This window comes from Micropterus dolomieu, linkage group LG22 (assembly GCF_021292245.1).
Source record: "Micropterus dolomieu isolate WLL.071019.BEF.003 ecotype Adirondacks linkage group LG22, ASM2129224v1, whole genome shotgun sequence".
In the NCBI taxonomy this organism is placed as follows: domain Eukaryota; kingdom Metazoa; phylum Chordata; class Actinopteri; order Centrarchiformes; family Centrarchidae; genus Micropterus; species Micropterus dolomieu.
Genome location: NC_060171.1, coordinates 6781966 through 6808057, shown reverse-complemented (window position 1 = coordinate 6808057; position 26092 = coordinate 6781966). Strand labels below are relative to the sequence as shown.

General features: G+C 38.9%; 2 protein-coding genes across 8 annotated transcripts in view; one reads left to right on the top strand and one right to left on the bottom strand.

The window, feature by feature from the left end:
• Nucleotides 1-26092, bottom strand: part of LOC123961144 (copine-8-like) — a 133368-nt gene that overhangs the window by 22146 nt on the left and 85130 nt on the right. For 3 of the 4 annotated variants that reach the window (XM_046036267.1, XM_046036269.1, XM_046036268.1), the window contains exons 6-7: nt 9450-9489; nt 5118-5194 (exon numbers count right to left, since the gene is read on the bottom strand). In XM_046036267.1, the coding sequence (XP_045892223.1) occupies nt 5118-5194; nt 9450-9489 (117 nt within the window). Of the gene's footprint in view, nt 1-2324; nt 2411-5117; nt 5195-9449; nt 9490-26092 lie in introns of those variants that run through there. The other variant, XM_046036270.1, reaches the window with a different exon arrangement.
• The window catches only part of ampd3b (adenosine monophosphate deaminase 3b), a 282246-nt gene that overhangs the window by 241502 nt on the left and 14652 nt on the right, over nt 1-26092 (top strand). Inside the window, exons 1-2 of one of the 4 annotated variants that reach the window (XM_046036263.1) lie at nt 13548-13605; nt 22302-22365. In XM_046036263.1, coding sequence (XP_045892219.1) covers nt 22308-22365 — 58 coding nt within the window. In that variant the 5' untranslated portion in view covers nt 13548-13605; nt 22302-22307. Of the gene's footprint in view, nt 1-13547; nt 13606-21867; nt 21888-22301; nt 22366-24058; nt 24313-26092 lie in introns of those variants that run through there. The other 3 variants (XM_046036264.1, XM_046036262.1, XM_046036265.1) reach the window with 3 other exon arrangements.

The window sequence follows — 26092 nt, the reverse complement described above, 5'->3', positions numbered from 1 at the left end:
TTGCATGAAGCACTGTGTATCAGCAAACTGTCCCTTGATCTGATTGTATACAGTGCATACTAGCTTATTTTTACACTTTATATATCATTATTACATTAATTCTACTGTACATACTTCATAATGGTTAGTTGTTTATTCTGCAGAAGTCATCATTCATTCAACTGTATACAGTATATCTATAAGCACATTACGACTGATTGAGCTTTCTGGTTAGATGATAAAGTGCAAATTGTTGAACTGATACGGAGTCTAATATCTTCTAATCTATAGTGATAAAGGACACGTGTTTTGTCTTTCTTTCCTCATTTAGTATTTATTCACCAAACAATAGTATTGTGGTTAAAATATTAGTTGCTCAAATGCTCAAACAGAAGCAATATACAATGTAAAATTATATCAAGGGAGACCCCTGCAGACCGGGAATTAAATTTCTCTTCTTCTCAGTCTCTCTAACATCCATTGCCTAAATTGCCTAAATAAATATTAATTAATGCTGAATTAAATCCCTCCAAAAAAGAACATCAAAAACCACATTCAGTGACATTTCAGCTGCAATGTTTGTTTACATCCTGAGCTGGCGAAGCGTAACATCCAGCCAATAAAGCCAAGGGAGACTGACCACTAAAAATAGACCAAATGAATGCCACAGACCGCAGGCCTGATTCAGAACGAGGAAGAGGAGAGATAATCTAATTTGGCTAAGTACTGTCCAGTAACGGCACGGTGTACAATAACACATGTGGAGAAACTGACAGCAAATTAAAGCAAGGCTTTGATATCCCCATCACCTGAGACACACCGCCGTCCTTTGATGCATAGGGAACCATTCAGTGGAATTAATTTACTGTACGAGCAGAGAAATTGCTCAGTAAGGGGGCAGATGGGAAAATGGCAGAGAAAGAGTGAACAAGAAAGCGATGGATAGAGGCAAAGAGAGGAAGAACAGAGTCACTAGAAAGATGGAGGAGTGAATGGGAGGCTGTTGGGTGAAGGGAGAGTGACGCTGAAAGCATCAGTGCATGTTTTCCACTGAAATGGGTATTTAGGCTGAGATACTCTTTTGAGCTGCTAATCAATTATCTTATATATGTGTAGTAGAATAATAAAAAGACCTCCTCCAAGCCCGCACCATACTCAAAATTGTATTTAATAACATTTTTAAAACAAATCTGCATCTGGATATGTATTTGCAAGATAGACTTTTTAATTTCTTTACATGAATTGTTGTTTATTGTCTGGTTTTCTTTGATTATGTTTGTTATTGAGTGTAATATGTAAAGTTTCATATGTTAACATATGTATTTTATTGGTATCCATAGTTTTTACTGTCAGTGGGGTAGACATGCCAGGATCCGCCACTGTCCTATTTCCCAGCTTGGATCGACAGCACATCCCTGGCTACTGCACTTGATGACTTTCTCTGTCTGTAGGATGTGTCTGGTGAGAGCTACAGGCATCAATCGATGAACACAAATAATGCATTGAGTGTTGCTCTATAGACAGCCTAGTGTCTTGTTTGTACTGGACAATCTTGATTTACATCAAATAGAGACTTATAGGGGGCCTAATGGCGGATCAAAACCTCCCCGGTTTGATTCTGTCCCAAAACTTTTGATGCACGTCATTCACCCTCTTTCTTCCCTCATTTCCTGTCACATCTCTATTGTACTCTTTCTAATAGGGGTATAAAATGCCCATAAAACATGCTTTAAAAATATCTACAATTAGAGCCAATGTACGGAGTAGGGAGGTGGAGCTCATTCCACCTTAAATGCAGGGGACACGTCCTGTCACTGACCTGCAATTTAGGTGGGTTATTTTTTCTTCTTTTAACCATACTGACAATATTTCCCTGAACTGAACAATACCTTAACCATAAAATGATGTGTAAATATTGCAGAAATATAAGGAAATGTTGCCCTGTAGAAGTTTCCTAGGGCAAGATACTGAAGCCCAAACTGTGTAAATGTGTAGTTTCTGTTTCTGATGAGCAGTTGGCACCTTAGCATCTGCCATCAGTATATGACTGTATGTGAATGGGTGAATCTGACATAGACTCGTTCAATCTCATCGTTCAGTCTGTCAATAGTGTTATAATGGATAACTGATGCATGATTTTCATTAAAATAGCAAAACTGCCCTATCTCACAATGTTAAAAAAGCCATTGAAAAAGTCCTAAAAGGGCACCTGGATACGAATCCGCCAATAGCTAACTGGGTACCTCAATACTTTGGTTACTGTTGAAAATGATTTAACCCAAAAGCAGCAACATAACAAAGATAATGATGGAGTTCATTTATATCATATACAGAATGTGACATACAGTGAAAATGTTTTATGTGTTTGGAGCTTATTGTCATCTCAGTTGTCTTTGTTGCTCTTTTATTTTTGTGATCCGCTTCCCCTTGACTGAGTAGAGGTGTGATCCCTTTGACTTGTTTGTGTTTCACTTGGAGGCAGCAGAGCGAGTACTGAAACACAGACACACACAAACACACACACACACACACACACATGCATTCGTATAAACTTACAAACACAAACCTGTATTACAGAATAATAAAGAATATCTAAAAATATCCTCACGTAGCTAAAAAAAAAAATGGTACAGTATGCATGGACACACACACACACCAGAACTGAGTAAATGACTGCAGGCAGAGGTTATTACATAACTCGGCGACAGCAACCCATTCTTACATCATAAATATCTTGCGTGTCATTATTCAGCAGGCCCATTCAGCTGCAACCGCTCATTGATTCTCACACACACATTCACACAACGATACACAAACACACACACACACTGACAAAGACAGACATGGGTGTAGGCGCCAGCACAATCACTTCTCTCTCTCACACACACACTTTTACACACAGTATCAGACAGAGACATACAGACAGTCATGGGACTAGGCGCCAGTACAGTCTCTCTCTCTCTCTCTCTCTCTCTCTCTCTCTCTCTCTCACACACACACACACACACACAATCTCACACACATATTGTGAGAGTGAGGTGAGGGTCAGACTACTGATGGCTCGTTGCCTCAGGAGGAAGACAAAAGCAAATTGTTCTTTTCAGTAAGCTCAAGAAGATGCTGCACGTCTGCTGTGTGTGTTGGAGGACAGTTACAGTGCAGCTGAGATAACATAAGATAACTCCAACTCAGTTTATAAGTGTAGTGTAACAAAGAACTGTACATTTTATGAACCTGGTCGAGGTCTTAGGAGCCACTGATGGTTTAAAGCAAAAAAATGTCTCCCCTCAGTTTGTATATTTGTTGTGAGGGGGCCAACAATATCTTTCACTGGTGTCGACTGAGTTTGCTGAGAATACTTTTCCTTAAATAAGGTTGTATTCTTTACAAAATGTTAAAGGAGCAGGAAAAAAAACAGGAGAAGGAGATACTGTTAGAAACGCTATGACAGTGGCATGATCTGTGGTAAGACTGTGCAGGTTGGATATGTCTACAAAGTCTGGAGAGACAGCCAGTAAGATGCTTACCTTCATAGTAATTTGATGAACTGTGTGGTTGGTTTATCACTTTAGTATTTAATGTTAGTTGGTTCTGTATATGTGAATCTGATTATTCAAGGAGGAGCCTGGGTGTGGTGATAAAAACAAAAGAAGTGGTGAATGTTAATTATAATTCATTTTATTCGGGTTAACTAGCATGGGGCAATAATTAAAGACAAAATTAAAAATAGTTTTGTATAGGCTTTTACTTGCCGCATTTTATGGGCTTGAGAGGAACAGGGCCTGTTAAAAATATATATAATATATATAATGTTACTGTATAAATAAGATTATGCGATATGTTGGGCAGTAAATTATATACATGCTGAGGCATAATGGATTTAAATGTATAGATGTGTATGTCCTAATGTTGCTTATGCACTTATGGGTGAAAAAAGTATATATTTTCACCTAATGGCTTAAGGCTAATGGTGTTTAGCAAATAAATGATGATGAATTGCACTAGTGGAACTCAAGACAAAATTAACTGCTGAATCTGCCTAAATTAAAAAGGGGGGAAAGGAAAAAACATTTGAGTAGGTTAAGAGGGGAAACTGCACATATCTGATGAGATAACTTGACAATTATATTTGACTGATTGTATAGAATTTGTTTACTTTTTACATGATAGTTACATGTAATAGATACTTACATAGAATAAATATACATACTTGAGATCTGAGAGTATGTATGTAATGGTATGTTAATCCACTAACATGTTTTCTTAATTGAGTTTCAGTACCTGTACCTGGTTTATAAACATATTTTTCTATAAAAATCCTTCCTGTTCAATATACTCTTAAAACAACATCTGTATAGGAACTTTGCATAAACACAATACAGTACAAAATTAACTATTAACTATTCAAGTATTCTAGCTTTACTGTTGCTTCAGCTACATAGGCAATCATGCTAACCATTCAGTTCTCCCTCTGTTCATGCCAAACAAACTGCTGTTTTTAGAAGATTGTGGAATTTTTTGGCAATATTACATAGAGAGTGACTGAAAAACATCTTTTTTGAACTTGTTATATGTTTAATCGCTATTTTTTATACTAATTGGAGAGCAAAAATTAGAAAGACATTTATTAATATGAAAATGTCCCTGATTATTTCTTAAGGCCTCAGTTGAGGCTTCAGTTCAGTTTAGGCTTCTTCAGAAAATGAGCTGGGAGCTCACCACTGACATCTTCCCTTTGGGTGAACTGTCCGTTTTCACTACACGCTGTTTACCATCGCAACATGTTTACAGTCTGTCATTAGTTATGCTGCTGTTTAACTATTCATCTCATTTGGCTGACGGAGACAGTGTACGCTTTCATCAACATCTTGGCTCATTTTCATCCCCCTGCTTCGCTTCACTTCAAAGACAAACAGTGGCAAGTGAACTTAAAATAATGTGCTGATTTTCAATTCATGCCATTAAACAGAACAGAATCTAAAATCAAAACGCAAGTCCAAACAGCTTTTTGTGCCACCGGTGGTGGCTCTCTGATTGGAGTAATTCAATACAAGTCTTTTGCCTCTTTACTTTCAATTAGAAGAGCAGTGAGCATGTTTGTTGGTGCATGTGTGTGCATGGTAACGTGTGCTACTTACATCAAAGGTTTTTCCAAGCGGCTTCCCAGGGAGCCGACTATCTCACCTAGCGTACAGAACGCCTGGCCAAGGAAGTCCTGTGTGAAAAATATACAAGTAAACCCATGAAACAGAAATAAAAAAAAGAGTTTGAAGAGCAGGGCTATAAGTTGCAGAGAGAAACATTCATCAAGATGTTCTGGATATTTTTGTATTTGGCATATAAAGTTCCAAAAGTTTTCCAAACGCACCATGCTTCACTTTGCTATAGCAAAAACAGTATAAAGTAAGTTTCCCTATGTGGAGAAATTGTAAAATAACCTGACAATGTTTTTTAACTGAGCTCATTTTGAAATGTTTCTTCTATACACTAATCAATAAGCAACTCAAGCAAAAATACATGCATTCTCTGTTTCCAGGTTGTCAAATGTGATGATTTGATTATTTTCTTTGTCATATATGAAAAACAAAGTGATTTATAGAGAATTTAATCAGCAGATTAACATGTATTGAAAATAAACGTTCGTTGTAGCCTGCTTTTCATCACAATTTTTGAGTCAATCAAGGCACTGGCACTGAATGGCCTTTCTCTTTTCCATGTATCCTGTGTCCTTGTTGATCACTGTAGGGTGACCATAAGAGAGGATTCATTTTGGGGAGGAGGAGCCTTTGGCTAGCAAGAAGAGCAAAGTAGAGAGGAGAGAGAGGCGGGAAAAAAATATTCTGTTTACAACAGGCAAGGAATAATTGTTCACGCACTGATGCTGAGGCCTTCCCTACCAGATTGTGTATGCATGTGTGCGTAACTAAGTGTGCATGTACATGTACAGTATGTGCGTAAAAGTGCTTGACAGATGAGCCGTGTTGAGTCTGGCGGGCATAAAGCTGCTCCAAAGATCTTTGCCGTTGCAAAGCTAATTTCTCCCCCAGCCGAGGTCTTGAAACAAAAAGAGATGACAAAAAAGCTCTGGCCTTTCCATAAGAAGTTTGCCGCTAGCTAGCAGACCCAGCTCAGTGCTTGTTATGCCTCAGAAATCTAAGGCTAGAGGCCAAGGTGCTACAGATTAACAGGCTCAGTGGTGGCAGGAAAAAAAAGGTTTGGAGGGTATCTCCAAATAAATATCACAGCTCAAGTCCTACTTTCCTTACTGAAGTAAAAAGGGAAGTTCCACTATTTGCTAACATGAGTCTGATTCTTATATTTTTGTCAATTATGACTGTTGGTTACAATGACAATTTGTGAATAATAAAAAGAGTAAGACTATAATATTATATAATAAATATAAAACCCTAAAAGTATTAAAATCTACAGAAAATTTCCACACGTGGAATTTATTATTCTGTAAAAAAAACTGAAATCAAACAGAAATAACCACTTGACTTTGAGTCTGACCAAAAATTAAGAGAGAAAGTAGTCCTTTGGAAATCACTGTAGCTGTCAAACGTTGTCCTGCATTTCCCAAACAGGACCAATATGTATGTTGACCAATACCAAAACTACATTGGCTTTTAACCCCATAAAATAAAGCAGTTAAAGCAAATAAAGCTACTACCCCGCAATACAGGATGCATAAAGTATATGTCTGTGTTGCGAATAGTTCCACCTAAGGGTGTTTTTAGTCCTCTAAACTTCTTTGTTTCCTTTAAATAGGGAACTAAAACTACTCAGCATTTCACAACAAAAAAAAGAAAAAGATTAGAGAAAAGCCTAAAATAATTACATTTGTAGAGCATCATCTCACAACACTTCACAGATTTATCTTCAGATCCCTTGGAGGGGTCCTGAACCCCAGTTGGGATTCACTGTCCACTGGTGCAGTCAGGCAATTCTGGCCCACAACTTTGATCAGTCTAATAAAGATGGAAATGTCACAAAAAAAGTGTTTCCAGCAATATATATTTAATAAGGGGTATAAATGTTTGCAGTAAAATCCTGACTGCTTTCAAATAGTCGTCGGGGAACACACAGCCAGTTAACTTAATTACTGCCTGCAAACAAAGAAGCTATTTCCCCACTTGCTAATCATCGAGTTTAAAATACTGAATAAGGCTTTGAAATGAGATTACTGTTTTTAAAATGGATATTGGTGCACAACAGAGGTAAAATAAAGAATTGTGCACAGGGCTGTGACAAGCATCTGTCAGAATGAAAAAGCAACATCCAGAAAGAGGACACCCCTTAATTAGACTTAACTGTATGCACATCTTCCCCTGCAGCCATATCTGCTCTGCACAAGGTATGCAAACCATATGGCACAGGAAAAACATCAGCTGTGACAGAAGGAAGGAGGCTTCCTCAAACCCCGGCACTGAAGCTGCCAAGAGAGATACTGTACTTGTGCCCCCCCACCCCCCCCCACTTTTTCTGTTACTTTAAGCCACGTGACTGGGGATGGGCTTTGCTTAGACAATGGAGCCATCACTGCGTGCCAGATCTCCAATCCCACACATCCACAGCGACGACAGGATGCATCCAAGCGTCCTCAGCCTTCATGCTGAGAGTGAGTCGCTACACTCACATTGCTCAGCGCTCTCAGTAGAAGCCCGGGGGCACGCTGGGGTTGGGGAAAACGAACTCCGCCTGCAGTTGGCAATGAATATGAGGCTGGGTAATAGGAAGGGGGCTGGGGGTGGAGATGGAGCCTTGCTTATAGACAGAACTGGAGCAGGGTGCTGCTGGAGCTTCTGTTTGAGCTTAAAGTGAAGGATGGGGCTGTAGGGCAGCTAAATCAGAAGTTACAGGTTTTAACAAGATGGAGGTAGAGCTTGACCAAGAAAGGCAGGCTGAATTGTGTTTGGGAGAAACTTTAAGCTGCAATCCATCATTAGCAGTGGCAAGAGGGTATGGAGGATGTTTGCAAAACGGCACTCGTCTGTTTGGTTCTGCTGAAAGTAGCACAAGCAAAACCAAACAGACGTCTGATAAGGAATGCCAAAGCTGATATAATCTCATCTTTTTAATAATGCTGTAAGCTGACAGTAATATTTTAGATTTAGACAAAGCCTGTCAAATTTATTTTCATGGAATATATCATTTTCAACACAGCGCAAGATGTGTATTTGTAATCCTCTATACAAGCCAACAGAAAAAACTGTATCATTAAAGTAATTTATAAGGAAAACGTTCCAAACATCTGCAAACCAGCAAACCAAGTTGTCTCCTAGAAATTAAATTTATATAGTATTAATTTGCAAAAGCAAATAGGCTTTTTAGGAAACATAAAGCAAAATTTGGATGGTTTTTATCAACATAATGATGAAAAAATATAGAATTCATGTTTTTTTCAGAGCAATTTGTTCATGTTTGGGAAAGATGGTGGTCTTAGTTAAATATTGAAAAAAAAAGTGACGCAAAGCTCGAGATAAAACAAGTTTACTTGCATAACATTTCCAAACCTTAACCAAAGTGCATTTATTGCCTAAACCAAACCACACTTGGGACTTAAGGTGTCAAAGTCCTGCACTTTGTAAGTCCACCATCCACCCTGACCACCTCCCTGTTTAAAAAACATAGCACCTCTGTCACTGGAAAAAAAATGTCGTCCCAGTTTGTGGAATGCACTCCCCAGTTCGTTATGCGCCTTAAACGGTGTTGTTTCTTTTAAAAAGCAGCTGAAGACTGTTATTCAAACAGGCGTTTGCTAAACATTAAGCTTGGTTTTAAAGTTGTCTGTCATATGTCAATGTGTTTCTGGTGTTTAGCTAGAACTGTATTTTGTTGTTTTATTATGAAGCACCTTGTGATTTTATCTGTGAAAAGTACTGTATAAATAAATTTTACTTACTTACTTACTTACTTGTCAGTGAACGTGATTCAGGCAGAAATAACGCTACCCACTAAAACATAACTGACAAAACAAATTAGTAGAAAATATATTTAATTTCTAGGAGACATGGTTGGCTTTTGATTGTGAGTATTTACTTCTTTTCTCTGTTTTTTTTTTCATTATAAATTAAAACTTGTTAAATCAGACATTTATCTATACAGATGATTAAATGTCTATTTGAAGAAACTGATCACAGAGATTTCCTTCAGATCTCACAAAGATAAAAAATAAAATAAAGGCAAGCACAAGGAAAAATAGTCAAAAAGGAAGCCAGTCAGAAACATTTCTTAGAGACAGAAAATGTGGTGTAAAATCTCAATGAATGTCTTTTACATGGGCCACAAAAATCCTTAGTCTCCTCTTTAGGAGAGTGTAAATGCCAACACGATTGCTTTGTTCCTGTTGTGCCGCTCATTCCGATTCAAATCAAGATGCTATTGTACTGGAATGGTAAACATTTGTCTGTATAATATCTCCATGAATGCATCATTGATTGTTGAACATCTGAGGTGAAGGAGACACTCACGTGTTTAGAGAGGTTGTCACTCTTGCAGTCTAAATCATACCTGCAGAGAAGAGAAGATATGACACATCAGAGCGGGGGCCGTGATAGACTGAAAGGTTTGAGCAGTGGGTCTGTGACTGAAAGGCTACCAGAAAACAAATTAGTAGTCCATTTCAAAATTTACTCTCTCTCATCACCTACTATTAATGCAAGGCACTTCTCTGCTAATCACTGCAAAGACACTGTTCAGGTTTAAAGTAGGCTTGTGATTACGGCACCAAAAGCTTTACTGATCCGATTTCATGCATGAGGGTGCAACAATATTAGTGTCCTCAGAATCGTTAATGACTGTCTGGCAAAAATCTTAACGCTTAACTTGTCAAGTATTCCATTTTACAATTTGAAGTAGTGATGTTTTAGTAGCAGTTGTTTTTGAGTTGACATTTAATTCACAATGGCAGTATTGGGTGGTTTACATCCAAGGTATTAAAAAAAAGAAAAAAGAAAAGGGCCTGGAGCACACTGCTTGATTTGCAGCTCAAAATGTCCATTTTGGCTCTGATGAAGACACCGTCGTGTCAAAACGCATGTTTGCACATATAAACACTACAAATCAATTAGCTTTGGGAGTTTGCTGCCCTCAAACTGGGAAACACCTATTTCAGCTGCATATCGCACCTGTATAAAGATATTGTGTGTTTGCTGTCTAGTTGTTGTTTATCTATTTTTATATCTACTCACCTATACATAATACCTGCTTACCTTTGTTTAGCTATGTTGTCTTTGTTGAGAACTGTACTGTACATTTGTTCTCAGCACTGTGTACATTGTACAGAGTACTTTGAGAGCTGCTGACAAGGGGAGTCAAAGTCCTTGTAGGAGTCAACATAGCAAAAGAGCTTTCATTGCAACTTCTCAAGTTTGAAATTGAGCAGAACAAGGCCATTATTTCCAACAGCAAGAGCCAGTCATGGCGAAACACCAAATATAATGACCTCTACAATGTGAGTCCAATGTGATTCAGGCGGAAATTATAACAGTGAAAATTTTACTGTAGAGAATAATGGAAGAGAAGTAAATTTTGCGCATCTCTGAATTCTCAGTTATGCAATTCTATGCTCTTGGATACAAAAATCTTACGCACGTGAGCACTAGGTAGTCAGAAAATAAATATTCTGATTGTTTACAATGCAATGCAGGACATAACATCTTAGTTTGCTGCTTTGTAGGATTAAGTGGTGCGCTTCGTGTCACACACTACCTCGCCAAAACTGAAAGCAGCGAAAGACAGTCACTACATTATTTACTCATCCATCCATCTGTGGCAAGCAGTGTAAGAGAGTCATTCAATTTTGACAAAACATGGGAGGAATTATTTATATTAACTCCATTGCACTCAACTTACATTGTCTAACTCACAAGGGACAGTTAAGAAAAAAAGATCAAAATCAATGAAGCACAACCAGAAATATCATCTTTTTTGTTTCAGGCATTCTTCTTCCTTGTCAAACCTGGCATTTAGGGTGCTTTTACACCTGGAATTCGGTTCATTCAGTCCAGACCAAGGCCCAAAATGACATTACACTACTTGCATTTATGTTCTGGGGTTCCTGTTCACACTGACTTTCCACAAACAAACCAAGAGAAAATAAACATGAAGTTATACACAGTGATTGACTGAATAGTTTTGGTGATTGTCGTCCTGCATCATAAACACATCATCCCACATGGGAAATCAAATTCTGGTCAGTTTATGCAGCACTTTAGTGCATCTGATGTGTATATTTATGTTCTTTGATGTCACAAAGAGCTCACAAATAAATAATTGAGTATAAGCATTAGTATTATTAGACTGCAAATCGACCGGCTGTTATTAATAATGATGAGAAACAGGACAAAGGTGCAAAGAGGAGTCTTGTACAGTAATGATTTGGGGCTTTTTACTGTGGGATTTGCATAAATATATGGCTTATACAATTCCATTTCATGATGGATGGATGGATTTATTAGTAGTCCACCTTTTAAAATAATGCTAGAACTCACTAAACGCTAAAATCATGTGGTTGGTTCATTTACTTTCACATCACAAGCAAATTGCACCAGAGCCCGCTTTACAGCTTTCACATCAGCCCAAACAAACCGTACTAACCGAGAAAACGCACCAGGGTTTGTTTTAACAGGTTAGGTGTCAAAGCACCATTACATTACCCACAATGCAACTCAACTGCCAGCCACTGCTACTTCAGTTGGAGATTTGGGTGTGTTATGCTAATACTGGCTAATATAGCCTAGAGCCGCTAGCCTGCAGCTGAGATGAACAGCAAGATACAGGGGTCTGGTAAGCTCACTTCTCTCTAACTCCATACCCCCAAAAAACAAGATTCTCATTTTAGAACTTCGTCTTCAGCCCTAACCAACGATAACTCAAGTTACATTACTTGAGGCAGTTTATCAGATTTCACAGATTCCTCCGGAGCCACAAAAGGCTTTATGCAACTTTTTTTTCACATATTTAGGACTCTCATATGTAATTCCATTTAAAGCATGCAAAATGTTCTCTTGTTATCCACTAAGCTTATAGTTGCCAATTTGAATTTGAATAGTTGTTTTTCTGAAGCAGTGGATTTTGTAGATCACAGCTTGCTGGGTTTACAAAATACTTGGTATAAGGATTCAGAAATCATAGCTCCTCTCCGGCTGACATACTCGTCCTTCCTAAAGCAGGAACATTCATCCAAAACAATAAGTAAATGCTACATTTGTGCAGACCATGTCATCCACTCGCCACTCTGGAGAGCAATTTATCCAGCTTTATTTACTTCCCATAACCTGTCACCTTCCTCTGTGTCTCAGGTGTGTGTCAATATGTGCATGGTGTGTGTGCAGCAGCATGCAACGGAGTGTGTAAATGGGAGAGCCTGAGTGTTTCTTTCTACAGACAGCATGCCATGTACGATAAGGCGCCAGCTGACAAAACGGGGAGACGCTGTGTGTCACTACAGAGGGGGGGGGGGGGGGGGGGGGGGGGGGGGGGGGGCACTCCAATACAGTGCTGTTACTAATGTTATTCCATAAGATCAAGGAAACACAACTAGCTGCTGTTACACAACATGCCTCTGGCAAAATGCACAGGTGCGCTTCATGTTCTGTTCGCCTCTTGCCTCTGTCACTCCCAAATGTTCATAAATGATTCATTAAATGTTATTTAATAATGAGAGACCAAAAGACAGAGAGAGAGAGAGAGAGAGAGAGAGAGAGAGAGAGCAAGAGAGCAAGAGAAAGAGTGAGATCGGGGGGCATACTACTGTTTATATGTATGATGGCCTGGCTGCACATGTTCACACACACACACACACACACACACACCTGCAAACACACGCGAGAGTGTTTGCAGGAGTAGATGTCCCACGGCACCTCGTGAGTGCACATTTTCTTTGTGTGACTGAATGTGTGTGTGTTTATGTGGATGACATCACTCTGCATCGGCACTGGGCTAGACAGGATTTCTCTTGCTCTGGTGCTGTCTGCGCGGGGGTGGGGTGGGGGGCAGGGGAGCTCAGAGCTCATTTTGAACTGAGCGACGATGACTAATGATGGCACACAAACAAACAGGACCGGCAAACAACAGACGACAGCATACTGACACTTGAGCTCCATTTCCAATAGTTTTTATGAAACCTTCATAAAGCCTTCATACTGACTGATGCAAGATGTTACAGAAATGTGTTATTAGCACATATTCGGTGCTGTAATTGGTCCTGTCTAGGGATAGGGATCATTAATTTTTATTGATATCGATACCCTTTTTGAGACTGCTTAACAATCCGATTTTTTTTATCAATATCACTATCGATACTTTACTATTATTTAGTGATGGTTATTTGGTAAGACCAGACCTAACTGGCATGAGGTAGGCCTGCACGGTATGAGGAAAATATTCAATGTGCCATAACATTATATATTAAGATGACATATCACTTGCGATAAATAAACATATATACAAGTGTACATATTAACTGCCTGGTTGTTTTTAATTTAATATTTTAAATACAGCTAAATGTTGTTTCTAGACAACAGCAAAGTAACTCAATAACTTTATCTGACATCACAAGTAGTGAGTGACGTTTAGAAAGAACATCAGTCTGCATCAGTCCCTCCTCGTCTCTCCTGGCTGCAGGTAAGGTTACCAGGTAGAAGGAGGAGCGGCTGGTTTGTCTCAGCCAGCAGCTGAGTTTTTAAGACGACAGACCAGTCTGTGCTCCAGACAGACAGCTTTCTATTTAGCTTGTTTTTAACATTTGGCTAATGCCAAGCGAGCGTTAGCTGTGTTAGTATAAAACATACAGGATGAGATACTGAGGACAGAGATGATTTAATTAACCATTTCTACATGTTTAACGTTACCTTACAGACAGGTGTATTGATAAAGTATTACTTGCGAAGGTTTTATTGCACGTACTTACAGTAACAAGTGTAGCTGTCATCAACTAACGTTACAGTAGTTTGGAGCACCTAACGTAACGTTATTCCAGCGCGACGGCGCAGCCTCTCGCTCTGCTGCTGCCGCTGTGTGTGTGTAGGAGCCGACAGGGAGCAGGCAGAGACTGCAGCCTGATGGTTTTCTTGTCCATTGCGTTTCACATTAAATTAGTTTTGACGCTCGAGACATAACGTTACATCATAAGTCTCGATAGCAGTATCGATAAGCTCGAACCTTATTGATTTTCGGGGTTTTGAGAAATTTTGTATCTCGATCCCCATCCCTAGTTCTGTCTAGCACTTGGCCCTACCTATGTGGTATCTGGTGACTAAAGTACCGTCGCTGTATTCTGCTTTGGAGGTTAATACAGATTAAGCATTCTAAAGATGCACATTTCTAAGTAGTAGTATTTGTTTACCAGATCAGAAAGCATCTAGGAGGTATCAGAATAGAATCATTAGAATATTTCAAAGAAAAACAGTTACAGTTGTACTTTGGTCAACACTGCAGCCTCACACCAAAAATATAGTGAGCTTTTATTTCTCAGACTCCGTTTCTGTGCAGTTTGTACAGTACATTCCACTCATATTTTGCAGGCCTATTCTTGTGCTCTTTTTTCCGCATAGTCCAAAGACAAGCCAGGTACAGGAGAGACAGATACATTTACTTTAGTTCAGACAACTAAACAATTTTATTACAGTTTGGGAAACAGTTAAGATATGGTAAAATAAAAAAAATCAGAAAAAAAGGTTACCTCAATTTTTTTGAATTAGCCTAATAAATTTGTAATAATAATAAAAGCTTAAAAGAACTACAGTCCCTTCTGTTATCTTTGTGATAACACACTTTCACACATTCTGAATATGCACAGTCATCCTTTGCGTGCCACATTAGAACCAAATAAACTAAATAAGGAAGCATCTTGCAGCTGCAATGTCACTTATTTCAGATAAAATACTGACAACAAATAGCCATGCACTCAGCTGAACAATTCAACTGATGATAATACACAGTACCAGCTGTTATCACAAACAAGTACACTTGACCAAACTTTAATATGGCAAGCTAAATTATGGCCCCAGTGCATTGAATTATCAGGCCAGGACCTGCTGTGCAGTTTTCCCCACAAATGCTTTAAGCCTCAACACAAAGAAATTACTGCTGCCCTACTAGGTGGAGAAGTCATCCAATGAACTGGTCTATTGCATCATGACTGCTTTCTTCATGTTTACATTCCATGATGTGAGAGACATCCTGGGATTGGAAATGACTCATGTGAAGACATGCAGATCTCATAAGGAGATAGCTGCGCTGCTGCGACATTAAAGCATCAGTTATTGCCCACTAGAAAACCTTCTAAACCAGCGGTTCCCGAAGTTTGGTGCGTACACCCCTGGGGGTGAGTGCTGCCTCTAGGGGGGGTGAGACAGAAAAAATGTAATGCTGATGTAGTAGTGTAATCACTACAACAGTTATTTTTTGTTGAATTTTTCATGAAATAAAAACTTGAAATGAAAACTTACTTTTTTAAATTTAATTTAAAACTAAAAACGTTATTATGCGGGGAACAGACTGTGATTCTTACTGCTGAATCATTAATAGCAGAGAGCATGGAGCTTTTTGTCTTATTATAATAATAATAATCATAATCATCATCATCTGTAGCCATTTTGCTACAATTACGCTTCACACAACAGCTGTGGCTGTGTTTGCAACCTGACCTTTCTTTTTTTACGTGAGAGGGAAGAATTGAAAGTTGAGTGGCGCTACGGAGAGCTCCCAGCTGCAGTAGTGCATGGATCATGCATAATATTCATCCAGAATGATCATGAACCGTTCACAGTGCGTCGGCACCAGAGAGGGATTGGGGCGGATCCATAATGAGAGAGAAATATAGAAATTAATGTCAATAAAGCAGGCAGTCAATATTTTAGAGACCCCCTAAAATATCACAAATCATGCTATTAGAGGAGCTAATGTCTTATTAAAGGGACCTAAGCTCCCCAGTAGTTCGCACCCTGTTCATGCTGGTATAACACGGTCAATGCGCTGCTTGTCATCATAGAAACAGATCTTAAGATTTTGATGTTTATTGCACCTTCAGCAATATTGGCTGCCTTCTTTTCAACACACAGCTCTGCTGCTCACTAGAGCACAGTGTTGATAGGCTATTAATTGCGACGTGTAACCAATCAAAGCAAATAAGTAAAAATACAACCACCAAGCCCCAAATGCGGTTTTTCCGTTTGGCGTCTAAATGTCGGAAGGCTACCCATCACATTGGCGGGTAAACGTATTCGGTACAAAATCGCCATTTAATATCTTTTTGACCGTAGCTAACAGCAGATCAGCAATGTTTTTTGTTGTGTGTCGCCCTTAAATTGGTCTCCGCTGTACCAAGGGATCTAAAATCGTGTAACACATGGATTACTGTGTGTATTCACTAGTTGTTGTTTACAGGGCTTAAAGCAAGACATTTTTCTGTGCCTGAAATGTGTTCGGCAAGACTGTAACTTTGTGTTGAAAACTGACGGGGACATAGGGACTCAGATTAGGGTTCTGACATACACATAGCTCACGAAACATAAAGAAACACAATTCTGGAGTCACAAGAAAAAGACAAGAAGATAATTGTACACTGGTTTGATAAAACGTTCAATGTGGAAATATATGAAGGGGGGTCGGGGGGTCCTCCCCCAGAAAATTTAGAGCATTAAACAGTTCATTTCCTGCATTCTGGTAACATTTTCTGCCACCACCTATAATCAGTGCTTGAAGTGGAAAATATAGGTGCTGGGCAATATGGCTGAAAATGTTATTGATGTTACGATAAAACATTTCACATGATTCAACATCGATTATTCTTATGATAAATGTTATTATAAGGCAGATTTTTGCTCCTGAGTAAAAGTTGAAGAAACCAGATGGTTAATTGTGGTTTTAAACTATTTTTATTGTCATAACAAACCCTTAATGTCAAACAGTGGATCCAGTGTTTCCCATACGTAGTGTTGTAGTCAAGACCGCCCAAACTGAGACCAAGTCAAGACCAAGACCAGAGTTTGAGACTGAGAGCAGTCGAGACCAAGACCGAAGTAAGGCGACCAAGTCAAGACCAAGACCAGTTCCCTGCATTGTATGGCACACAATAAAATGTGGAACGAGATCATAGGTACTTCACAAATTCATCTGAAAGATCTACATTCCCATTAAAAAACCCACATACAAACACTAAGAGCTGAAATCAACATAAGCATTGCAGGAAGGGGTGAAAGTCATTAATTAGGGTTATTGGTTGCATTTGAAGCAATATGTTTTACTTCCAATCAAAGTTAGGATGTTAACAAATCAGACAATGCAAAAGAAATCTACTGATAGTCCTAAAGTTATGGTCTTACTCAATATCCAAGACTGAGTACAAATGCGGTCGAGTCCAAGACGAGACCAAGACCATCAATATGTGGTCTTAAGACCAGTCTTGAGTACTACAACACTACCCATACGTTCATTTAATTCTGGCGGCCTGCCACAATATCAACACTGACCGCCACATATTGATTTTCGAATTATTAATTTTTTTACTAGGCCTATTTAAAATGGTATTTGATTGCATTCACGCAGCACATCCTCTCGCTCATCCCTCCCTCTCTCCCCCTCATGAACACCACTGCACAAATCTGTCCAACACAACGCTGTCAGACGCCCAGCTTAAAAAAAGTTATTAGCAAGCACGTAAGGAGCCTAGCTAATAAGAAGAGCGAAGTTAACGTTAGAATACAGCTGCATTGTCAAGGTTAGCACATTGTTTATAACTGGTGCCACAGTTACACTGTCATTCTGTGGTAAACACTGGGATCACCTAACAAATATGAGGTAAAACATTCAAAACAATTATGATTAAGTTAATTTCAATTTAAAAGTAATTATTATTAATTATTTCAAATTAATTAAATCAAACACTTGTAAATTAAACATTTGTTATATTGTTATTGTAACCGAGCGGTTATTAATTTGCCTATACTTTTTATGTGGTTACCAAAATAACAACACGGAGGTTCCGTTGTCTGAACCAAGACGGGACATCTTTATTTTCTCTTCGTCTCTCGCACATTGTTACCCCGGAACAGCACCCCAACTTCCGTTTCTTTTTCCACTTCAAAATAAAAGCCTCTACTCAACAAAGCAGCTTACATATCTCCCCCCTTACAAAAAGAAACATATTTTTCAACCTCATTTCAGCAACACTGATTTCAATCTGGTGTCTTTTTTTAAGTTTGGATTCGACAGAATACCTTATAATCTCAATAAACAGTACTGAAAGAAATGTTTACCGGACATAAAAAGGCAAGTTATTATTTTGGCCCGTGGATTTATTTATTTATTTATTTTTTTATCTACCAGTACCATTGGCAGGTGAGCCAAAAATTTCCACCCCTGTATACATATATATAAAAGCAAATCTAGAGAGAGTGGGTTTGGGGGTGCAGCAACCCGGTCAAGAGGTAGAAGGGGGTGTGTTGCCTAAAAACGGGGGAACAAATTAAACAGGAAATTCCAAAACCTTCAGTATTTAAAGTGAAACTGTCTCAATCAACTGACTGGCTTTCTACTTTCTTACTCTTACAAGTCACATATCAGCTCAGTTGCACACTTTTTTATTAATCAGACAACCAACATCAAACACGGTTTAGTCACAATTATGGGCAGGGGTAAAATGTTATTTATGTCTTGATGTCCAGCCAAAGAACTGAACCCTCAAACTTTCACTGTTGCCTGAATGATCATCACAAGCACAAGGGCTCCAAAGGCTGTATGAGGATTGAGACAGCACTTTGGGAAAACACAAGATACATGGGCATTACATGCATTTCTGTGAAACAATTAAATGCAAGGCTTCTATTTTATATGTAGGTCAACCAAGTTGTACGTTGGTTATTCAACAGGGGAAAAAAAACACGCCTTACTTCCTGCTACGCGTCTATAAAACTTGTTCTTCCCAGGCCAGCTCTTTTATTTAGTTTAAGGCGAGGCAAGGCAAGTTTATTTGTATAGCACATTTGATCAAAAAGGCAATTCAAAGTGCTTTACATAAAGCATAAAAGCATCAGGGAATTAAAAAAAGCATTGGTTCATTAGAAAGTAAAAACAGGATAAAACAGGACAGTAAAGGTTACAATGCAGTATAAGTTATCAATCTACAGCCTTTAATTTGATTCACTTAAAGGCAGTGGTAAAAAACAAGTCTTCATTCTTGATTTAAAAGAACAGACCTGCAGTTTTCTGGGAGTTTGTTCCAGATATTAGTGGCATAAAAGCTGAATGCTGCTTCTCAATGTTTAGTTTTGACTCAGGGGACAGAAAGCAGACCTATCCCAGGCGACCTGAGAGGTCTGGATGGTTCATAACATTGCATAAAATCAGCAATGTATTTTGGTCCTAAACCATTGAGTGCTTTATATATAGTCTATGTTTATTAACCAACGGCAGTATTTTTAAATCAATTCTTTGACAGACAGGAAGCCAGTGTAAAGACCTCAGAACTGGAGTGATGTGATCCACTTTTTTTGGTCTTAGTGAGGACTCGAGCAGCAGCTGTTTGATCGATTTTTTAGGGAGACCTGTAAAGACACCGTTACAGTAGTTGAGACTACTACAGATAAATGCATGGACAAGTTTTTCCAGTGCCTGCTGAGACATAAGTACTTTAATTCTTGATAAATTCTTCAGGTGATAGTAGGCTGACTTTGTTATTGTCTTAATGTGACTGCTAAAATTCAGGTCTGAGTCCATGACTACACACTTCTGTCTTGGGTTGTGGTCTTTAACATTACTGATTGAAACCGAGCGCTGACTTTTAACCATTCTTTCTTGGTACCAAAAACAATGACTTTAGTTTTATCTTCGTTTAATTGAAGAAAATTCTGGAACATCCAATTGTGGATTTGTTCAATACAGTTACTCAGCACTTGTATGGGATCATAGTCAGTCTATGTGTCATCTGCATAATTATGGTGACATATTTTGTTGTTTTTCATATTCTGAGCCAGTGAAAGCATGTAGCATCCTTTTTGTTAGCTCAGCTGTGTGATTACCTAGACACAAAGTATTCCTTTAAGTAGGATTCAAACCAGTTTAGTACTGTACCAGAAAGTCCCACCCAGTTTTCCAGTCTGTCTTGTAATGTGTTCCAGTAATCCATTTAAAACAATGGCGATTAAAAGGCAAAACCTGTAGCATTGATGCGCATTGCTTAGAGTTTTGGTCCTATATATCCCAACTTAAAAAAACATTTTTTTTAACATGACCCAACACAAAGAATTTTTCATTTCCAATGCAAAAACAAAATAAAGACTTTTCTTGAGAGAAGAGAAATTAAAATTGTTTTGCTCTAAATTGTATTCTGTCAGTTAAAAAAACAAAACAAAACACGGATTTCTCTCATTACATAGAAATAATTCTAAAAACCAGTTCCAATATGAATCAAAATTTTCAAACTGAATATAAGGATACATGATGGGTAAAAACACTGTAATGCAGTGTAGAACATGTATGTCTGCTGCTGATTTTGACTTACTGAGAGCCTTGTGTGTGTCGTGAGGACTTTGTGCATGTAATAGTTTTGCAAAATGAAAAGTCCAGCCCCTTCTCCCACAGAAAACACTGCTCTGAACTGCCTGGACACAGCTTGTTTGAAGTCCACTGACACGCCCTCAAAAACACCGGTGGAAAAACACTGAGCTGCAGCACACACCTCTCCGCTCCCTTCCAAACACTAGCTACCCTCCGGGCTGTCAATGGACATAAAGTTGTTACTGTGATGTAGAGACAGTACACAGTTATAACTTTATGGATGAAAGTTGCATTTGTTACAGGTTAATAACTCACCACTAGGGTTGGGCGATGTCAACAAAATTACCATCGGACAATGTCTACAAGGAAACTTCAGGATGGATGATGTCATCGGGCGAGCATGTGCAGGGGGGGCAGCGGTCGTCTTATGTGCATGTACTCTCGGACAGACTTCACAAAAAATGTGGATGTGCTCGGTGTGGTGTTTGTCCCGCCTCCTCCTGCACTGTGATTGGACAGCTGGGTAAAAAGTGACAGTGACGAGCGCAGCATTTTTCCCAAAGTTGAACATTTTTCAACTCTCGGCGACCGGAAAAAAAAAAAAACGCTCAGAACTCAGCGCCCAGTGCAGAAAAGACGCTCAGCGCCTCGTCACACTCCTGGCATTTTCACCAGCTAGTAAAAATGCGGCGCTCCCATTGGAATGAATAAAAAAAAAAAAAAAAACATGCACTACCCTCAGGTGTACTTCCTGAGAAGCTAAAATATGATACTGTGGTTTTCTGTCAATATTCTAAGTTTGATATTTATCTACTACTATTTAACGTAATGTTGCACATGCTGCAACAGAATCAGAGAACCTCATAGTTGTAGTGTGAGGGTCCAGGCAGTTAGGCATGAGGAGTCAAGACGGAAATTCAAAAGTAAGGGTTTTTATTTACAAAAAATCATTACAACAAAATAAAGGTAAAGTTTTGGGCCTACAAAAGAGGTCAAATAAACAAACAGTAACTAAAGCTCTGAACATAAGAGACTCAAAAATACAACTGACCTACTACATAAGAAACAAAAGAGACTTATATATTGGCTGATCAGACCAATTTTGACACACAGGGGAAGACTAACAACAACAGCACTACTACATAACTACAAACAACAACAAAACCTACCTAAAAACTTATTCCAAAAGAAATGTATTTTTACTTAACCTTAACTCAAAATACTCAAATATAATATAAATCTAAACCCCAAGATATCTAAAGAGAGAATAAAGCCACCTCCCCGGACATAACAAGCAGTGGTAGTGTCCAATTAGGCCACCTCTCCTATAAAGCTGCTCCTGCTCCAAGCGCCAACCCTTTAAGCCAGCAGACTTCCTGGATCTCTCCTAGGTGTGGCATCCAACACTGGTAAACTCAGAAACAAAATTTTACAAACAAAATGACAATCCAAAAGTAACTAATGGTGCACGCTCCCAAAAAGATGCTTCTGTATAGTCAACTAAATAAAGTATAATGTGAAATGAACTAAGTGTCCTGTAAGTTATTTGTAACAAAATAAATATTTGCAACAAATGTCTAACGTGTATGAAGGTATATAAACTAATCCTAAAGAAAACCGCATAAACTCAGTGCATGAGGTTACCGCTCTTCAACTGGTTGTGAGGCCATGGCTGTGGCCATCACATGTAGCCAAAAAATAAAACAATTTTTATAACACGACTTGAAACACTACAGCTCACTCAGAATTCTCCTCTGCTTCACCACTGAACTATGGATTAGTCCATTGTTAATTAAAGCTTTGTTTCTCTTGGGTCAATACAGATCAAGATGAAGCGAAGGGACACACCCCTTTCTAAGCAGCAGTCTACACCCTCCTTTGGGAAAGGTGAGTAAATACTTAATGTTTGGTAAAAACATAAAACTACACAGCCACCTATACATACATACAGAACAACATAACTTAAAATGGTCTCGCTGAAGTAACACAAGCAGAACTCTTACTTCCACTTATTAAAACCACAGTATTGTGCCACAGTTCACCAAGCATCTGTTGACAGTGTTGATAAATCCATGTGACAAACAAATCCAGCTGTCATTGGTGCTAGACTAAACTGCACAGTACTTTACATTCTTGCTTCAATGTCCTATTCTCGCAATTACAAAGTAGGAAAATGAGTCATCAGTTGGCAACTTGTTATGAAGAGTTAGTGACTTTTTCAACAAAATATTAAAGGCAAAATGCTGTTCCAGTTTTATGTATTGCAGTCTGAAACAAACTGTATTAAAGAGTTATATATTTCAGGCAACAACATGGAAAATGTCTACACTAACCCAATGCATATTTCAAAGCAGAACTATATCAAAAGCCAGATGGTTTTGCGCCAACCACACAAACCGGTTCCACTAGTTGTGAGAAGTCTGTGAATTCTCCATACAGTTTTCCAAAGTGGGTTAAAATCAAGGGTAAATGGATTTGGTTGAAGATACTCAAACACATTTTGACTCTTATCCAAGAGGCTTTATCAGTAGTGTGTGACATTACATGAATTTTACCTCTGACTCTTACAAGTTCTCTACTACTTTTCAGTGGAATCAAACATATTTAGACATATTTGGTTTTTAATTTGTCTAACCTAGCTAAGCAAGCTAACTAGCTTCACACAATGCCGTCCAAATATGGTCACGTCTGGAGCGCCCTATCGGACAAACTCAAGCAAGGGCGGGAAGGGGGGTGCGGAGGGTGCTGCAGCACCCCCTAGTGACGGAGAGGAACAGTGTGCAAATTACATGTGCAGAATAATGACCAATGGCCACTATATGACAGCATAAAATACACCAGGTTAGTGCTGAATTTAGAGGATGCTCTTGATAATACAGTGTAGTAATTTGACATCAGCCGCTATTGCACTGTTTTGTCACGACTATAGGAGCTACATTGGTGTGATGCTTGGATCGGCTCTGACAATATCTGAATAATCATGTACGCACAAATCATCCTATGGCCCCCAACACAACTAATTATATTCTCAGATTTATCCCACCTTTACCTGTCCTTTTAACTTTCCAGGTGATTTCTTTATTGTGTTGATGTACGAGTGTTCATTAAATGTTTCCATTGGTGCAGTAATGTCACAGCAAATAATCTAGGACATTTATGCAGCAAAACTAAAAACTGTAGTTATAAACTTGAAAGGATAGACAGAGGGAACAGAATTCTACTTTTAGCTTCTGAAATAATAAAAAGATCAGATCTGAGTCACATATGAGCAAAAAATCGGATTTGGGTGACTTTAGCCTGCAGTCTGAACGTAGCCAAAGACAAACATGGGGAAATAAGGTCCAGTTGAAATTACCCTTTAATATTACCTTACAGCCATAATATTTCATTCCCTCCTTATTGGCCCATCTCAGATAGCCGCTCACATGTTTGCAGCCAGTTGTGACATACCAGCTTGGATTAGCAGCCCCTGTAACCATGACACACTCAAAAGCCTAAAATAGAGAAAGAGAGGGTCACTCAAGACAGCAACAACTAGCAGCTGCATTATACATCCAGGCACTGGACCACCTAAACAGCAGAGCAAAGCCTGACACAGTCAAAGTCTCATTGTAGATACAGACCAGACCTGACAGCAGTCTTGACAGTGTCAAGAGGTTTCAGCAACACTTTATAGTGTTCTCACAGAACCGGCAGGAAGTGGCACGCAAAACAGTGGAGCCACAAGCTAAGAGCTAGGGAATCCAGAAGAGACAGAAGCAGCAACGAGAAAGCTGAAATACTTGACTCAACAGAGACTGAAAGAGCCAAACATGGCCAAAATCACAGCAGAAGGTAAGAGACCGAGTGCTCTACTGATTACAGAGCTGCGTAGTGACATTGAGATGCAGCGTGATGACATTTGCCAGTTAAGAGGTTCATTCAATGTCTACGGCCTGAGGTGGTAAGATTTGATGGGCGATTGACTTTCTGATTCTGAAAATTCTGATATAAAACTGACAGCTGAAACAAAGGGGTGTATATACTTTTAAACATTTTAATAGATGTAAGAAACCCTGTGACAGGTTACAACCAATGTCTATTATTCCAAAAAACAAACGGCATCATTAAAATTTATTACATATGTTAAAAGACCCTCCCAACATACGCAGACTGCTTTGTGTAGGTCAGGTTTCTATAATGGGGGATGTAGGTCAAGGTCATCCTAGAGGCTACGCAGCTGTTCCAGTACGGAGAGTGTACACATGCCACAAGGCTGATCAGGAATGATGGCTTCCGAAATGTGCTAGCCAAAGAGCAGGCAGAAAGTTGTCAACGTGAGGGCAAATGTTAATGGGGTCATCAGTGTAGGCGCCAAGATAAACTCAAAGTTTGGTCAGCTGGATAGAGTAGCATGTAAACCACTTAGGATGGCAAGTCTGCAGCAGAGACTTCTGCATTTTGATACGGTGGTTCTGCACATCCTGTCTTTTGTTTGTTGATTCAAATACCTCCACAGGGACTGTTGCTGGAACTGCTCAAGTGACCTAAACTGGCTGCAACATTAATATTAACAGTGATGATAAGAATAGCCAAACATCTACTTAATGGTATGTTGGATAGCAACAGTGGTTTTGGGGGATTAAGCAAGCAAGCAAAGCTATTTAAAAACACCTCTGCTGTCCTTCATCTAGTCTAATGAAAATATGAAATCACAGGGTCTCAAGCTTCAAAATAGGACCCTAGTTCATGCCATGGGTATATGAGAACTAGGTCTGTACAAATAAACATTTCAGTTTTCCAACCAAAAGGTCTAGGGAACAAAAATGATGGTATGCTAATAACCACAGTTCTAACAACAATGGGTCCTACATTCCTTTTCCATTTACAGAAATAACTAGGGAAATCTGAATAATGTGAATTATCAGGATATCTATCAGTTTGTCAGTCTGGGAATGTTTACTTAACTGTTCCAAAGTTGATCTGGTTTAGAGTTTATGCAAAAACACTTACACATAAATTGAGTTGTACAGAAAAATAATTTTGACTGACTTGCAACATGCAGCAACAATGAAAAGCATGACAACACAATCAAACTCAAAAGGCAATCAACTGTCAACTAAAAATCTACAAATCATGCAGTCATCAATACAGATAAATAACGCATACCTTTTATAGCACTAAATGGCATGATAATGTCATGCTATTGGATTCAATGCAACTAGATTGATTTGAAAACCGTTGCACTGTTTCACAAACAAACCGAGTAATCCACCAGCCGCCAAATAAACTGTGGAAGCAAGATATATTTAAATGTTTTCTGTGTTGCATACCATTCCCAGTGCTGTGTAATCTCAGAGAATGTGACCGTTGGTTCCCTTGGGATTGAGAGGTGATACTGTCAGTCAAGGACACACTGATTTACTGTGATCTTCCCCACACGTTGGCAAAACACGTTGCCAGCACTGAAACACAAGTCAGCCACTCAAGACATGTTTACTGGTGTGATTTAAGAAAAACATGCCAAGTCCATTCCTTAACCCCCTGCCTCAAATTCCCATTTGCTGGTTTCATGTTTGTTTACAGCCTACAGCTAAGATAATGTTGTTTCTCCTCTGCCATATTTCATCACACT